This window comes from Dromiciops gliroides, chromosome 3, assembly GCF_019393635.1.
Source record: "Dromiciops gliroides isolate mDroGli1 chromosome 3, mDroGli1.pri, whole genome shotgun sequence".
Lineage (NCBI taxonomy): Eukaryota > Metazoa > Chordata > Mammalia > Microbiotheria > Microbiotheriidae > Dromiciops > Dromiciops gliroides.
This window is the reverse complement of record NC_057863.1, coordinates 630317355-630335467: the sequence shown is the minus strand read 5'-3', so window position 1 is coordinate 630335467 and position 18113 is coordinate 630317355. Positions and strand designations below refer to the sequence as shown.

The window sequence follows — 18113 nt, the reverse complement described above, 5'->3', positions numbered from 1 at the left end:
CACGTTCCTGGATGTTTCCTATTTTTCCTTTTGGAAAGATCAGCCAATAAAAGATGCTACTGGCTTTGGGTTTTTTTTTCCTACTTTGCCTTTGACAATCTTTGAGTGGCCTTTTTGATTCTCCACCTCCCCATGAATAAACTGCATCCCAGCTTCTGGAGGACAAGCTGCTTCCAATAGATTGACAAAGCAAGAAGAAAAAGAGAGAGAGAGAGAGGAAAAAAAAAACAAGGAAAAAGTTGGCCACCATGCAGGTATCCTTTGTGTGTTCAGAACACAGCCTGAAGAGCCGAGGTACGGAAGACCGGCTCAGTAGGCAAAATGCCGGCAGCCCCAGCCTGGGCACCAAGAGCAAGTTCCGGGCAGTGGCCATGGTGGCCCGTAGCCTGGGACAGCTATCCGTGCACAACGTTCCTCCATCCAGCGACCCCAACATGAAGCAGCCTGGGATGAAATATAGGTATGAGGAAAAGCCAGTTGCCCTTTGGGGAGTGGTGAGCTTCCATCTGTATTCCTTGTCAAATTGTTTAAATCTGCAAATCCCTGCTCTTTCCGACTTGGGCAGCTCATTCTGTTGTGTAGCGAGGATGGGCTATTTTTAGGGCTTGGTGAATTTGTTGAGGAATAAAAATGAGCCCCAGTGTCGGCCACGAGTTCTGTGCCCTCCCCGCAGCGGCAGAAGGGAGATCCCTAGAGAGTCGGTTCTTCCTTTCTTTAACCTTTATCCTGAGGTCCTTGGGTAGTCACAGGAAACCGATATGGAGACACCTGTTAATTTCTCCTTTCTTTGAACTTCTGTGACCGGGTGCTGGAGACCAGGACGCCGGAGTTCTCTGGTTTCTCCCTGGCATGGGGCAGAAAGGCATATGTGATGTCTTTTCAGCTAACGGAGGGTAACATCAGTTCCATTTTTGTGCATTGCGCAATGAAATATGAAAAGAAATGAATCTTAGTTCCCTAAACGTGTGAGTTAGACCATTCTGTTCCCCCGGTTGGAGTGTTCCCACGTTTAATGCTACTTAAATTTGAGCACAGACAGATATCAGCCAAACAAGGTTTTGATTTTTCACAAGTGAGTTTTCCTGTGCTTCTGCCTTATTTTTCACAGTCTATCCAAGGCAGTGATTTGGAAATCTTTCTATGTCCCCTCACCCACCTGCCCCCCCCCCAGCCCTCCCTAAATGAAATGTGAATTGGGGACAATGGCCCATGTCCCATATGGCTTTGTATCCCCATAGCTGCCAAAGGGAAGATGCGGTCAATCATTTCTCTTCTTTTTCCTTGTTGTTCGACTCTTGTTAGGAAACCGTTTTCAGACACAGTGGATGCCTGATATGTGATTTCTGCTTGATGGTTAATGGGATATTGTAGGGTTTGCATAAGTAGCCCAATGGGGATGGAATCAGGGTAATGTGGCCTGGAGCTTCAGTGCTTCTAGGTGCCTGCGTAACTTCTCAGTCAAAGGCAATCATTTCTTAGAGGCAGTATGGGATTGTAGGAGCATCAGATGTGGCGGCTACAGATCGGGGTTCGAATCTCAGCTGTGTGACCATGAACAATACACTCAATTTCTCTGTGCATCAGTGTTCTCGTCTACAATATGGAGACAGTAATACTTACACAGAGAAGCAGCATGGCCTGGTGGATAGAGCTGAGTTGACGTCCCATCTCTGGTGCCCACCAGATATATGACCATAAGTATAGCACATGCCTGCATGCCCTACCTATGTATGACATGTCTCAGTGAACCCCTCTAAGACCCCTGAGTTCCACCAGTTTGCCTCAATGTAGGGGATTTCTACACCAGAAGATTCCTAACATTTGATCTGGACTGAGACCAAGTCCAGGCTTTATACTGCTAACCTCACATGGAAGAAAATACTTTATTAAGCTACAAAAAAGTAATGTGAGATGCTATTATTGCTTCAAAAGCAATCCTCCCCGTGGGAAATAGGAGTCTTTCCCTGCAGGTGTTCTCCTGATCCGCATCAGTTTTTAGGCCAGAAATTTGAGTTGCCCAGTTCCTGCCCCTCTCACTTGTGAAACTTTATTTCCAAGTAGGAAATAGGCAAAGCTCTACTTTTTTTCTAGTTCCTCAGACATTGGCAGTATCAGAAGAAACCATGAGTCCTTGCAGTTATTCTTGAAGATGGCCCATCTTCTATAATATAAAATTTCAGTCAAGCAGAGAATTTATGGAGGGATTGATGCAATTGGCTTTAAATTGTGAATTAAATAAAGTTCCCCAAAACCAAATCCATTCCTCCTCTTAAAAGAATCACTTCCAAATTCATATGTGTAACTCAGGATGAATCTCAAAATAGAGCTAGTCATTTTTCTAGCCAAAAGGCCCCTTTCTCATTTGTCCTTGAGGCTTGAGAGTCTCTACAGATCCTAGGAAGCCATGGTCTCAGAACTGAAGGAAAGGACAGGTTTACTTTTTTAACATTCATAGCTAACCAGGGTGTTACGATATTTAACAGACCTTCACCAGCCTAATTAAAGCTTTTATTCTTGGCATATAGTAAATACATATTCATCCATTCAGTCCTTTTCATCCAAAGACTGGCAAGAGTGACAGAAGTAGAATTCTGGGAGAGGATTTGTGTGGTCAACAGACAGGGCCTGTTATTGATACATCAGCTTGGAGATTGGCTGTCTATAACCAGTAGACCAGCCCTAAGATTATCAGATAAGATGATCAATGAGGGAGAACTTTGAAAAGTATAAAAATTCTTTACCCTTAGTCTTATGGTGTCATAGAGCCCTGCTCAGATTATCATCCTTAAATGCATAAAATAAAACACATAGAATTGCAAAAGAAACCAATTATATTGAAATACAGTCATCAAAACATTTTTTAAAACCAGGCTTGGAGACCCCAGGTTAAGAATCTCTGTGCTAGACAAAGATGAGATACTATTATTCATGCTACTGCCTCTCTAAGGGATGGTTCCATCTGAGGAGCAAAACCCCAGGGAACAGGAATCATCAAGCTTGCTTGTTCATTATGGGGTGGGTGGGTTTTAAGGTGATCATGATTTCTTCAAGGACCCAAAGAAGATCTGGTAGTATGAGGTAGAAGCCGGCTTTGCTAATTATTGTGGCCACCCACTGCTAGAACCGAGAGAAAGATGCCCACTGTCTTCATAACTACCCCTTCTGGTCTGTTCTGCCAATGTCCGGTATGGTTGTTTAAGATTTACCAAGTCTACACAATGAGCCAGTTAGACCTAAATATCTCTAGTCTGCAGTCTTCCAATTTAGCCTTAGATCACCTTTATTTAGAAAGGAGATCTTCATAACAGCCTCTGGGGTAACTCTCCAGGCACTCAGATTCCCAAAGGTGAGAGCCCTTCCTTTCCATTCAGTATTGTTCTGCCCAGTGTTGACGCCAGCAGGTCCTAGGAATGTCGGTACACTGCTTTCCAGCTTCCTCACCCCCCAGCCCATTTTATAAGTTCTTTAGGGCTATTAAAACGACACTTCCTTGTCACTTCACAGCGAGCTCTCTATGATGTGCCCAGCACTGCCAAAGTTTAAGAAACTGCCTCCTTATCAAAAGACTCTCTGACATATCAAAGAACCAAAACCCGTTGTACAAGTCGGAGGTGAAATATTTAACAGTAGTGAAATATTCAGTGGTTACACGATGCACACCAATGATTTCTCCGGCCAAAGGTTATTCTAATGAGTCCTCATTAGCTATTTTTTCCCTGCTGCTGGAAAGATCTGAGGCAGAATTAATGAAGACCCAGGCCGTTTGCTTTTCGAGATTTTCGATCAGCTGTTTTATCATTATGTCAGGCTTTAATTAGGGAGAAGATGGTAGGAAACTTGGCTTTCCCATTCTGCAAGTTTGGAGGCAGGCGTGTGTCAGCTGGCCCTGTCCAGATCACCCCCAGAATTTGTCGATCTACATTTTTTCCCCTCCAGCAAGAAGTCTTCCTTTAAAGTCTCAGCCTGGGGATGAGCTGTCCCTTCTGGTTCCTTCTCCTGCCTGGCAGCTGATGGCAGGACTAATACCATCATTATAACAGAGAGACAACTTGAGTGGAACAATTGTGGGATCAGACCGCGTCCCAGTTTGGGTTCAGTTATTCTTCTGGATGGCTGGCAGGGTAGCAGCTAGACATCTCCAGTCCCTACAGGAACCCCATGTCATGAAGGTGGGCTGCATCTCACTCTAGTAAAATCAGGACGGGAAGGAAATTTGAGGACATGATTCACTTTAAAGTCATGCTTCCTGAGATTGCTAAGGATGGCCAGAATATCAAAAGAATAAGAGAAGGGACAGAAGCCTGGAACCTCAATTCAAAGCTGAACCCTGCCCTGTCATTCCTCTGCTCTATGACTCCAGCAAGGATGCCAACTTCTTCATAGCTTCATTTTCTTCAAAATGGGGAGAATGCTTGTTTCTTTAAAAAAAAAATCTGGGAGAAAAGGGATTTAGAGAAGTTAGGGAAACCAAAACAGAAGAAAGAAAAGTGGGTCACAGAAGCATATTTTTGTTTGTTTTCGGTGGGGCAATGAGGGTTGAGTGACTTGCCCAAGGTCACACAGCTAGTAAGTGTCAAGTGTCTGAGGCTGGATTTGAACTCAGGTCCTCCTGAATCCAGGGCCGGTGCTTTATCCACTGCCCCCAGAAGCATATATATTTTTTAAACACAGAGATGCTGTACCAAACCCCCACACACACACACACACAGATGCTGAAGGGAGTCCAGACAGCTAGGATAGTATTAGAAGAATGAAGGGTTCTATAGTTCCCTGAGATGAAAGAGGGACTCACCAGAATGTGACAGGTTGCCTCTTTCTAACAGCCCCCATTCCCTTCTAAGGATGTCTAGACACTTAGTCACATCAGCTGGAAACCTATATGTGGTCCTTAGGGTGGTGGGATTCACTGAAAAGGGGAGAATTCTACTGATTGTCCAGGGGCCACTGTGAGTTGGTCCTTTGTGCTCTTTCGAATTTTTCATGTGGTGAAATAAAGGGTTTTCTCCAGGGTAGGAGGGGGGGAGTACAGAACAGAACAGAAGGGTGTTCAAAGAGAGACCTAAGAAAGAGGGCAGCTTTGAAACTAGCATGATGAATTTATTAAATACTTTCAAAAGAACTGGTGGTAAATATTAGAAATTTGCCATTTCAATTACATTCCCCCTTTTCTGTTCTTGTATATGGAAATGCCCATGTTTGTTGGCATTTGGCAAGTTTTTAGAATAACAAAACAAAAAAATACCATTTTTTTAAATGGAGATAATGATGCCTACTGGTTAGAAGGCTCAGTTAGACACCATGTGACATAAAGGATTAAAGTAAATGGAAGTGAAATTTTATATATATGTGTGTGTGTATATGATTATATATATATATATATCATGCTCTCTATGTATAGAAAGAGAGCAAGAGAGCTATATATATATATAAAATCTTTTGTGGGTCACTGATGAAGACATTTAGCAAAGTTTGCTGCAGATGCTAGTTAGTCCAGAATTTTGATTTTCCATAAGTTATAGAGCTGGAAAGGATCTTAAAGAACCCTTTCTTTTGAACTGGAGCTCAAGCTGGTTTAAAAAAAAAAACTTGCCCAGCCTCACATGGACAATAAGGAACAAGGCCAAGATTTGAACCCAGATCTTCTGATGATGGGTGCAGAGCCCTTTCTACCATATAGTGATCCACCTTTTTTTTTAAACTACCACAGATATTTTACATTAATCCTTAAATCTGTAGCACATGTGTTTGCCTCTGAGTCCATTGCCTGGAAATTGTCGACCTTGTCCAAGTAAGCCCTAAAACATCAGTCCCTGACTTTTTTAAGTATGAGGGCCCCTTTTTGAAATCAAAAACTTTGCAGAACCCCCAAATGATAGTTATTCTATTAGTATCTATCGATTGAGAAATGTATATTAAGGGGAAGTTGCAATGAACTCAGTATTGCTTTTATGTAAACTTGTATTTGGTTAAACTCAACAGCACATGTATGTGTGGAAAATATTAATACTTCTGTGTGGAAGATGAGAGGCAGTGTTGCAGAGTGAATAGAAAGCCAGCTGTGCAATCAGAAAGGCCTGGGTTCAGGTCTTGTCTCTGATCTATACTGGCTTGTGTGACCATTGGAAATTCATTGAACATCTCGAGGGCTCAGGCAGCTCTCTTAAGATTTATAATTATAGATGGGTTATGTTATAGAGGGGTTATAGTTATAGATGGGTTATAGTTATAGATGATTTGTAGTTATGGATGGGTTATGTTATAAATGGGTTATAGTTATAGGTGGGTTATGTTATAGATAGGTTATAGTTATAGATAATTTGTAGTTATAGGTGGGTTATGTTATAGATGGGTTATAGTTATAGATGATTTGTAGTTATAGATGGGTTATAGTTATAAATGGTTTATAGTTGTGGATGGGTTATGTTATAGATGGGTTATAGTTATAGATGGATTGTTATAGATGAGTTATGTTATAGGTGGGTTATAGTTATAGATGGGTTATAGTTATAGATGGGTTATGTTATAGATAGGTTATAGTTATAGATGATTTGTAGTTATAGGTGGGTTAAGTTATAGATGGGTTATAGTTATAGATGGGTTGTTATAGATGGGTTATAGTTATAAATGGTTTATAGTTGTGAATGGGTTATGTTATAGATGGGTTATAGTTACAGATGGGTTATGTTATAGATAGGTTATAGTTATAAATAATTTGTAGTTATGGGTGGGTTATGTTATAGATGATTTGTAGTTATAGATGGGTTATAGTTATAGATGACTTGTAGTTATGGGTGGGTTATGTTATAGATGGGTTATAGTTATAGATGGATTATAGTTATAAATGGTTTGTAGTTATGGATGGGTTATGTTATAGATGGATTATGCTCTAGATGGGTTCCCAGTACACACCAATGGAGGGAGTTTCCTCCCCAGGACTTCCCCTATATTAATGAAATCACAAGTCAACACAGAGGCAGAGAGAGACAGAGAAAGGGAGACAGAGACAGAAAAGGGGAGGGGAGGGAGAAGGAAGAAGACAGAGACACAAAGAAAGAAGCTAGAGGTCACTGCAGCCAGAAAGCCTGGAATCCTGGAAGGATTATAGTTTATCTGGATCTCCTTAAGTCTGTTGTGGTGATAAGAGTCCTGGATTTGAGGTCAGAATACAAGTGTTCCAATTTTAGCTCTGCCACTTATGATGTATGTGACCTTGGGCAAGAAAGTCGCCGTAACTCTCTAGGTCCTATTTTCCTCATTTGTAAAATGGACTAGATGGAATGTAAGCTCATTTCTAGCCTCACGTCTATGATGCTGTAAGTTACTTAGCCTTTCTCAGCCTTGGTTTCCTCTTCTGTAAAATAAGGGAGTAGACCTAGATGGCCCCTGAGATCTCAACATCCATCTCTAAACTGTCATCTTACATGGGCTCACATCCCAACTTAAGCAAGTTCTCTGTCCTTTAGCAAGTTCTCTGGACACCATTTTCTCCATGTGGAAAACGAGAGCATTAGACTCAATCCCCAACATCCCTGCCAGTTCAGTGTGTTGATGAATCAGTCAACAAGGATGTCACAAGCACCTACTGTGTGCCGAGCACCGTGCTAGGCTCTGGAGATACAAACACAGAAATGAAGCAGCCCCTTCCTCCAACAACTTTACATTCTGTCAGGTCTCATGTCAGAGACAACATGTGCACATAGAGATATATACAAAATAAATGGAAAGTAGTTTAGGGGAGAAGACTTGTTGGTGGTGGTCCTTCATTCTCAAAGAGGACCATGACATCTGGAGGTGATGTCATGACTTGCACTGAATTGGATGTAAGTGAGGGAGGGCTGTGCGAGGTCACCAGCCTCACTCTCTCCCCCAGAGCCATCTGGGTCCAGTGGCAAGATATAGATCAGGAAGACTGGAGATGGCCCCGGATATTTAAGGCAATTGGGGTTAAGTGACTTGCCCAGGGTCACACAGCTAGTAAGTGTCTGAGACCAGATTTGAACTCGGGTCTTCTTAACTCCAGGCCAGTGCTCTATCCATTATGCCACTGAGCTGCTCTCACCCCAAAGAGGCAAGTAAGACTTGAGACAGAGAGACCAAACAGGAGGCTACTGCAATAATCCAGGCAAGAAATGATGGGGTTCTAAAGTAGGATTGAGAGTGTGGGAGTAGAGAGAAGTGACCTCAGATCTTTTACTTGTGATTTACTTGCCCAAGGATGCATATATATCATAAGTGGCGAACGGGAAAGATTGTAGCAGTAGAAACAATGGATGAGGAAAGGTGAAGGATTGAGGAGGAGGCTGATGTTGTAAGCCTGGATGCCCAGAGAGAAGGCTGTGCCAGTTCTAGGCCTCTATAAAATAAGGAGATGGCACCAGATGACCCAAGAGATCCCCTCTGGCCCCAATATCATATCACCCACCTGTGAACTTGGCGGCTCTCCCAGGATCAATGACGGAGTTGAGGACATGGGACAGCTTGTCATGCAGCCAGTGCCGCAGATGCTTTCTTGAGGCCTCTGTTTGTTCCCTCAGTGATCAGAGCCCTTTCTCGGTTCCCTACGGCAATGAATAACACAGCCAAGCAAAAAGAGACACTGGGGGGCAGCTAGGTGGCGCAGTGGATAGAGCACCGGCCCTGGAGTCAGGAGGACCTGAGTTCAAATCCGGCCTCAGACACTTAACACTTACTAGCTGTGTGACCCTGGGCAAGTCACTTAACCCCAATTGCCTCACAAAAAAAAAAAAAAAAGACACTGAATGTGTAGTGCCCAGACCCAGCATTTCAGCCCAGGTGTGGGAGAATGTCGGGATATGTTTGTTTTTTCCTAGTCACAGTTAACAAGGAAAATCACAATTAATGCACCTATCGAGACTGGCTGGCGCCAGACATATTGATGTGCATTATATTGCTGTTAAAAAAGCGGGGAGCAGGGGCAGCTAGGTGGTGCAGTGGATAAAAGCACTGGCCCTGGATTCAGGAGGACCTGAGTTCAAATCCGGCCTCAGACACTTGACACTTACTAGCGGTGTGACCCTGGGCAAGTCATTTAACATTCATTGCCCTGCAAAAAAAAGGGGGGAGGGAGCGTCCTAGACCCGGAGCTCCCTCCTTATCCTCCTCCATCTACAGATGTGATGTGTCCAAAACCTCCTTGATTTTTTTTCAGATGCTCTTTTCCTTATGGGAGAAAACCCTTCTCGGGGTCTGTATTTCTCTGCTCCCTGGCCCTTCAAAGAGCACAGAATACCCTCTACCAGAAGAGGAGCCAAGTGAGGCCCTAGCCTTGTTTCAGGAAGAATCCTGCCTAGCTAAGTCATTAAGAAACTATTAGGCAGATTGCCTTCCACTGGGAATGGAGAAGGGGAGGCAGCCAGACCGCTCTTCCAATGCCTTAAAGTTCTATTACATGTTGGACACTTTCCAAAGAGCTTTCATGGCGTTTGTCCTCTTTTATCCTCATGACAACCCCGGGAGGGAGGCAGGAATCTTCTAGATGTGGAAACTGAGGCACAGTCTTTTCTGATGGTCCTGTTCCCATCCCCTCACCCTCAGCCCTTGCCACCTTCCCTAGAGCTAGGGTTGGATCCAGAAGGAGGAAGCAAGTCCATGGCAACCAGTAAGGTTTAAGTGTGTGGTGAATTTAGGAGACATTCTGCACACCTAGTGCTTTACAGATGAGAAAACCAAGGCCCAGAGACTTATCATGATTGAATCAGTAAAGCTAGACTGGTAGGGGTATTGGTGTTCAGTAAGCACAAAAAAAGAACCCGGTGGGTGGTGATCTGGGCCTGGTCCAGCTTCCTCCTGTTGCCTGGTAACCTTGGAGGGGAGGGAGTGGGGAGATAAGAGAAGATGGTTCCTGGGAAAAGAGATTTGGGGCAGCTGAGTGACTCAAGAAGGTAGAGTTTAGGGCCTGGAGTCGGAAAGACTTGAGTTCCAATCCAGCCATAGACACTTACTAGCTATGCTCCCTTGGGCAATGCCTTACCCTCTGTCTGCTCATCTGTGAACTGGGGATAGGAAGAGCACCTCCCTCCCAGGCTTGTTGTGAGGATCGAGTGAGATAATATTTGTAAAGTGCCTAGCACAGTGCCTGGCATGCAGTAAGCGCTACATAAATGTTAGTTGTTATTATTAGGATACCTCCTGAAAGCTATGAATAACTCCCCACAGCCACAAGTGCAGCAGAACACATGGCCTGTGCCTGTTTAATCTGGGATGAGCCCAGGCCACTGAGCATCCTTTAGAAAACACGGGAAGCCACGAGAGAGCCCTGACACAGCCCAGGGCAGCCTCCAGCTGCCGTTTCTCACTCCTGTTCTGCCTCATTAAGACGAGTTTTTCCTGCTTCCGAGCTGAAGGTGAAGTGGATGCCTGAGGCCCTCCGGCCCACCCCACCGTCAAGGGCCTGGCTGCAAACTGCATCTCAGGCCTGTGACTTCAGCCTGCTGCACAGATGGAGGCACCCACAGCACAAATTACTTCCGCCACCCTCAGACTCGGCCTCCTCCATCTGGGAACAGGAATGACCAGCTAATGGGGGGTGGGGAAGCAGACGTGGCCCTCACAAAACAAGAATGAGACCCAGAGTGAGGGAGAACAGAGCTCAGCTTCTGCCTCGTTCTCTAAGTTGCTTCCTTTCTCTGAACCTCCATTTCCCCATCTACAAAATGGGTCTAATCACCACTGCTCCCCACCTCAAGCGAAGAGTTAGGAAACAGAACGAAATCACCGACAAAGGTCTAGAGAGGTTGTCTCTCTCAGTGGCCCAAGTGAAGTTGATCTCAAGCACACATCACTGTAACAACAATAGGCAGACTGATTAGCCAAGGTCATCTGGGTATAAAGGACCATTGGGTTTAGAGTCTAGGGGTCCAAAGTCAAAATGCCTGCTCCTACACATCATCAATTACCATCACCACCATCCTCCTCCTCCTCAGGGCAGGACAGTATACTTGGAGGAGTGCTGAATTTGGAGTCATAGGTTCTGAGTTCAAATATCACCTCTGCCTCTCACCTGCTATGTGACCTTAGACAAGTCACTTGTCTTTCTAGGCCTCAATTTTCTAATCAAAATGAAGGTATTGAACTTAATACCCCTTCCAGTGCTGGATCTTTGGTTCAGCAATTTTTTTTTAAATGTCATCCCAGGGCAGCCAGGTGGCGCAGTGGATAGAGCACTGGCCTTGGAGTCAGGAGGACCTGAGTTCAAATCCAGCCTCAGACACTTAACATGTACTAGCTGTGTGACCCTGGGCAAGTCACTTAACCCCAATTGCCTCACCCCCCCAAAAAAAATCATCCCCTGGGCCTCAGTTTCCTTATCTGTAAAATGAGGGGGTTGGCCTACCTGGCCTCTCTAGCTCTGGGTCTCATCCTAGGAATGTACTCAGATAAGTAACAGTAATAATAATAGCCCATATTACTGCAATACTTGAAGGCTCTCAGAGTTTAGCCACCCAGCTTTTATTTTTTAGGGTACTGAGTCTTCCCCCTTGACTATCCATTCCTCTCTCAGACCTGTCAGTCATTATTGTGGTTGTCCTGTATCCATAGCAATGGCAAGTGTAACAATGGATGCCCCAAGTTCCTCCGCTGACAAGCACTAACGCAAGACATTTATTTTGCAGGAATCTAGGCAAGTCTGGATTACGTGTCTCCTGCCTGGGTCTCGGTAAGTTGCCTCTCCCTGGGTTCAGGCTTAGTGCTGTGTCCAGCGAGGTCTGGCCACGGGAGGGGACCTCTTCTGCCCAGGGAGGCAGCGTGACTCTCTGGCCACCTGGGAAGTCAAGGCAGATGAACCCAGCGCTGCTCGGTTGCCATGACAGCAGAGCCCTTCAGAGCTGAGCAGGGAGATATCTTCTGCTGGTTGTTTGCATCTGGGACTCAGAGGAGGGAATCTGGCCATCATCCAATGGGCCCCCCTTTCCTCCAGGAAGCCAAAAGACCCTCTTACCAGTGCTTCCAAACAGCAATATTCTCCTTCCTCCAAATAACAAGATGTGACCAAATGAACAATAGTCTTCTCTTTCTTGCATCCAGGCCCCTTTCTGTGATCTTCACACTGCCTAGACCTTCCCCATAACACCCTCCCATCTTTGTACACACACACACACACACACACACACACACACACACACACACAGAGTATTGAAACTTATCAGGAGACTTCCTCAGGAGCTGATGATGGAGTTTCTGCTCCCTGGAAGTCTTCAAACCAAGGCTGGGTGACCCACTTGTTAAAGGATTTTGGGGGGAAGGGGTCCACCTTCAGATAGAAGTTGAACTAGAAGGTCTCTGGGGGCTCTTTAAATCCTGTTCCCTTTTCTGCCATGTTCACACTCACCCACCCACCCCCTCCTATGGAATGAGTGAGCCCATGGGCTCTTCTTGGTCCCTTTTCATTATAGTATATTACAGCCTGTCTCTCCGACCAGACAAGCCCCACTAAGAACTGAGTTCTTTTTTTGTATCCTATGGCTCACTGATTCTCAGTCTCAGCAGTCTGGGAGTCTATAAGAGCCAGCACTAAAACTTGGTGCGTGCATGAGCAAGGACGAGCCCTGAACAATGAGCTGTCCATGCTCAGAGCAAAGAGAGCCAGCCACCTTCCTATAAAGAGCACTCTCTGGTGACAATCACCTTTGAGGACTCCGGGGTCAAGGAGGACCCCTAGACACTGTCCCAACAACTCACCAGTTCAGAAATTCTCATGTATGTTTGTCTCCTTTGCAGGAACATGGGTGACTTTTGGAGGCCAGATCACCGATGAGGTAAGGAGCTTGTTCTGTTTCTGGAGTCCCCTTTGTGCCTACCTTCCTGCCTTCACATAGCCCCACCCTGCATGCCCAGAGGGCTGTCCCTTCTGTGTTTGTCCCATGCTCCTTTCAGAGCTCAGCTCAAGGGCCTTTCCTATTCTGTTCCCCGCCCCCCCCCCCAGCTTCATTCCTGCTGAAATTGATTTTGCCTTTCATTTGCTCATATTTGTATATAGGCTCATGGATTTGAAGCTGGATGCAACCATCTAGCCCACCTCCCCCATTTTACAGATGAGAAAACTGACACCCAGGGAGATGAAGCCACTTGTCCGGAACACACAATTAGTTTTGGTTTTTGGTTTGGTTTTTTGGTTTTTTGTGGGACAACGAGGGTTAAGTGACTTGCCCAGGATCACACAGCTAGTGTCAAGTGTCTGAGGCTGGATTTGAACTCAGGTCCTCCTGAATCCAAGGCCAGTGCTTTATCCACTGCGCCACCTAGCTGCCCCTCGGGACACACAATTAGTAATAAATTTCAGAGCCAGGATTTGAATCCAAATTCTCTGATTCCAAATCTGACACTCTTCCCACTATCTCCCACACCCCCAGCTGGTAGAAGTAAGTTTCCTGAGGACAAGAACTGTCTTTTGATTTTGTTGGTGGGTGGGGTTTGTATTTGTTAGGGTCCTAACACATGGTACTATGTTTTGCATATTAAGTGTTTATAACCTCAAAGAGTACAGGACAAGAGAGAACTGAATATGATTCTCATTATTCCTCTTACCTGTGTCTATCTCCCAACCTAATAAAAAGAAAATAAGCATTGATTAAGTACCTACTATGTGCCAGGCACTGTGCTAAGCATTTTACAACTATTATCTCACTTGGTCCTTACAACAACCTTGGGAGGTCGATGCTTTACAGATAAACTGAGGCAGACTTGCCTGGGGACACACAGCTAGTAAATGTCTGAGGCCAGATTTGAACTCAGATCTTCCTGACTGCAAGCCCAGTGCTCTTCCCACTGGCCACCTCGCGGCCTCTAGAAACCTTCCAACATTCATAAGGTCATCTCAAATATTCAGCCATTGTCATGGATCCAACTAGGACTGCATAAATAGAATTCCTATTTATAAATTCCTCATTATACTGCTTGTGCATTTGTCTCAAATCCAGATGCTTGTCGGGTTTCATTTCTTCCTCCAGTAGCTGGGTTTCAGGGTTAACGATGAACACAGGAAAAAACAAGAATTTTCTGTTTCTAAAAAAAATTTTTATCTATACCCATGATTTCATCAACATGTAAATTCCCTCCAAGAATGCAGACCAACACTCATGTGATTTATAGTTTTAAGAGAATTGCCTAGAGTACTGAGAGGTGTCTTTCTCTTGATCACATCAATAGTTGGTGTCAGAAGCAGGGCAAGAACCCTGGTCTTCACCCCAAGGCTGCCCCACCCTGCCTTTCACTTACATTTTTTAAATGTATGCAGCATGGGGCAGCTAGGTGGCGCAGTGGATAGAGCACTGGCCCTGGAGTCAGGAATACCTGAGTTCAAATACGGCCTCAGACACTTAAGACTTATTAGCTGTGTGACTCTGGGCAAGTCACTTAACCCCAATTGCCTCACTAAAAAAAAAAAAAAATGTATGCAGCATTATATCTGAAATTTTCATTCCCTTTCCCTGGGGCTAGGGGGAGTATACATCCTGAAAATATGAATGCTAAACTTTAGTTTAAAAAATAATAGGGGGCAGCTAGGTGGCACAATGGATAAAGCACTGGCCCTGGATTCAGGAGGACCTGAGTTCAAATCTGGCCTCAGACCTTGACACTTACTAGCTGTGTGACCCTGGGCAAGTCATTTAACCCCCATTGCCCTGCAAAAAAATTAATAATAATAATAAATGGATTTATCTGAAAATTTCTTATTTGCAAAAGGTGCTCAGTTCATGACTTCTTTGGGGAAGTCTAAATCAAAGCAGAATCAGTGACTTGTTTAAAATTTAATTCCTTAATTTAATCTGATTTGTTCATTTATTTATATAGCTAGTAACTTCTGCCATATGTGAACAATTCATTGGATATTGTTTCTGCATGGCCATTAGCTGAGAGAGCTGTAACCAGTGAGAAGCTCCATTTAAAAAACAAAAGAAAACAAGGAGAATTGTCCAAAAATGGAATGGACTGCCTTGGTCATCAATGAGTTCCTCACCACTGAAGGCCTTTCATCCAAGGCCAGATGATCACTTATCAAGCATCTTGGTAGCTGTGATTATTTGGATGGGTTTTAGACCAGACAACCTCAAAGATCCCTTCCAACTCTATGATTCCATGGTTTTAAGATTGAATATCTTAAGGAGCAACAGTATTTTAAAGAACTACAATGTCATTAGGCTGGCAACCCCAGGAATTATTTTATACTGATCAATGAAACTATCTGGTTTGTGAAAGCTTGGAGAAGAAAGCAGCAATTATTAGGAGTTAGCATGGGTTCACTAAGAATAATTCATATCAAATGTAAGTAATTTCATTTTTTAATTGCCAAACTGGTTGCCACAGACATAATTTATTTGGATTTCCATGAGCCAGTTGACAACCTCTTGCTATATACCTACAGACAAATGGAGTTCTGTGTCAGTAGTGGTGGGTGATGCATGGCCCCATATTCCACTTAGCACAGGGGGTAGCTAGGTGATGCAGTGGATAAAGCACAGGCCCTGGATTCAGGAAGACCTGAGTTCAAATCCGACCTCAGGCATTTGACACTTACTAGCTGTGTGACCCTGGGCAAGTCACTTAACCCCTCATTGCCCAGGAAAAAAATAAAATAAAATAAAATATATTTTTTTAAAAAGCACTTAGCACAGTGCCTGGTACACAGTAGGTGCTTAGTAAATGCTTATTGATTAAATTGAGTTCACTGCTTGCCTCAGCCTCATCTACAAAATAAGAGTCAAGTTAGACCAGATGATCTTTTAGGTCCTTCCAGCTCTGACATTCCATGATTCTTGCCCAGATAACTGATATGGTAATCTTCCTGACATATCACTGGGACTATGTCAGTTTCCTGCCAAATTAAATATAAACTCCCGATTCCACCATTCAAGGCCTGCCACAATATGGTCTTAAGCAATCAATCAATGAGCATACATGTATTAAATACTTTAAACTACATACCAGGCACCCTGCACCCCAACCTAGCCTAGTCTTAACTCATAGTCATTCACATATTTCGTGGCACAGCCATAATCTTGGTCCCCCATTCTTGTCCTGCCATCCTGTGTCTGGACCTTTGTTTATGCCATTCCCTCTACCTGGAATGAACTCTCCCTTCATCCCCATCTCTTGAAGTGCCAAGGTCTCCCCCCCTCGCTCCAGGGCCCAATAAGGTACCACCCCCTCCTGAAACCTTCCCTGACCCCATCCTCTGCCCACACACAATCTTGCCATCCTTGGATTTCTCGTGGCATTTTGTCCAGACTGTCCCTTGGAACTCATCTCCCTCCCCTGTGTATCACACTTTAGGGGGAGACTTGTCCTTTCCCTCACTAAAGCCTAAGTTTGATGAGAGCAAGCCGGTATGGTCACTATTTTGGTATCCCCAGAGTGAGCAGAGCAGAGCTGCACATTGAATTGAATTGAATTGAACAGAATTGAATTAAATCGGCTCTCCTTCATTAATTTGGATAAACCGAGGTAATTTCTGACATTATCTCCCTATAGTTTTACCATTAGCTGCCTGCTTGTATCATCACCCTTAATGGAGAAGAAAGATTTTGCAAGAGCCAGAGAGAGGGGATCCTTTTGCATCCCCAGAGACCTTCCAAGTCAGGGCTCTGATTCCAGCAAAGCCACAGCAGAGAGAATGATTCTGCCTGCCTTGATTTAATTTTGTGGAGATGTATCCTGACTTGTGATCAGAGATAGATGATTTATTTGCTTAAATGAAAATTAAATGCATCATGCTGACCCGGGCCCGGTATGAACCTTGCAAAAGGGCTGTCTGGCCAAAACGTCCTTCCCATGAGCCAACCTCATTTCTCTTCTTTTTTTCCCAACTCCCCATTGCTGAGAATCTCTCTGCTAGGACTATGTCCTGCTTCTCTTTCAAAGCCCTTCACAGACGTAACCCCTTCCTGTCTTTACAGACTTAACCTGACACCTGTCCTTGCACTCTATGATCCAATGACCCCGGTTTCTTGCCCTTCCCAGTGCACTTAGCTGACACATAATAGGCTCTTTTTTTAGGTAATTGAGGTTAAGTGACTTGCCCAGGGTCACACAGCTAATAAGTGTTAAGTGTCTGAGGTTGGATTTGAACTCAGGTCCTCCTGAATCCAGGGCCGGTGCTCTATCCACTGCACCACCTAGCTGCCCCTATAGTAGGCTCTTAATAAATGTTTGCTGATTGATTGCCTGCACAGGACAGTCCATCTCCGAACTCCATGCATTTGTACTGGCGTCCCCATGCCCAAAATGCCCTGCCCCTTATCACTTCCTCCAGTCCCCTTGGCTTCCTTCAAGACTCAGCCCAAATCTTTCCTTGGGCAGGAGGCTTCTCCCAGCCATCCCTCCTACCTCCCCTGCTAGAATCTTCCTCTCTAAGGCAACCTTCCAGCTACTCTGAATATAGCTCATTAGTACCAGTCATTTACACGTTGACTCCCTCATTAGCCTGTGAGCACCTGAAGGGCGGAGAAAGTGCTTTTGCCTTTCTCTGTATCCCCAGCCCTTAGCAGAGTGCCTGGTACACTATAAGTGCTCATTAAATGCGTGTTCACTAACTGATTGACCTCTCGCAGATCTCTGTGATCTGCAGCCATTACAAATAAAGAATATATTTATGAATTATAAATAATGAAACTTTAAGTATTATGACAAATTTGAAAAGGAAAGTGGACCAGTCAAGTAACAAAATCCAGAGTGGACAGATAGACACTGTGCCAGGACCCAGGGAATGTTTAAAAATGGTTTGTTGTTTGTTTGTTTTTTTAAAAACCTAGTGGGGCACCTAGGTGGCACAGTGGAGAGAGCACCGGTCCTGGAGTCAGGAGGACCTCAGTTCAAATCTGACCTCAGACACTTAACACTTACTAGCTGTGTGACCCTGGGCAAGTCACTTAACCTCAATTGCCTCACCAAAATAAATAAATAAATAAATAAAAAGACCTAGGCGGGGCAGCTAGGTGGTGCAGTAGATAAAGCACCAGCCTGGGATTCTGGAGGACCTGAGTTCAAATCCAACCTCAGACACTTGACACTTACTAGCTGTATGACCCTGGACAAGTCACTTAACACACATTGCCTCAAAAACAAAAAACCCAAACCTAGAAGAAGGTCTTCAGTAG

General features: G+C 44.4%; 1 protein-coding gene across 9 annotated transcripts in view; it reads left to right on the top strand.

Annotated features, from left to right (window-relative positions):
- The window catches only part of KCNAB2 (potassium voltage-gated channel subfamily A regulatory beta subunit 2), a 206960-nt gene that overhangs the window by 140922 nt on the left and 47925 nt on the right, over nucleotides 1-18113 (top strand). For 7 of the 9 annotated variants that reach the window (XM_043998130.1, XM_043998132.1, XM_043998129.1 and 4 more), the window contains 2 exons: nucleotides 11634-11677; nucleotides 12739-12776. In XM_043998130.1, the coding sequence (XP_043854065.1) occupies nucleotides 11634-11677; nucleotides 12739-12776 (82 nt within the window). Of the gene's footprint in view, nucleotides 1-6; nucleotides 461-11633; nucleotides 11678-12738; nucleotides 12777-18113 lie in introns of those variants that run through there. The other 2 variants (XM_043998127.1, XM_043998128.1) reach the window with 2 other exon arrangements.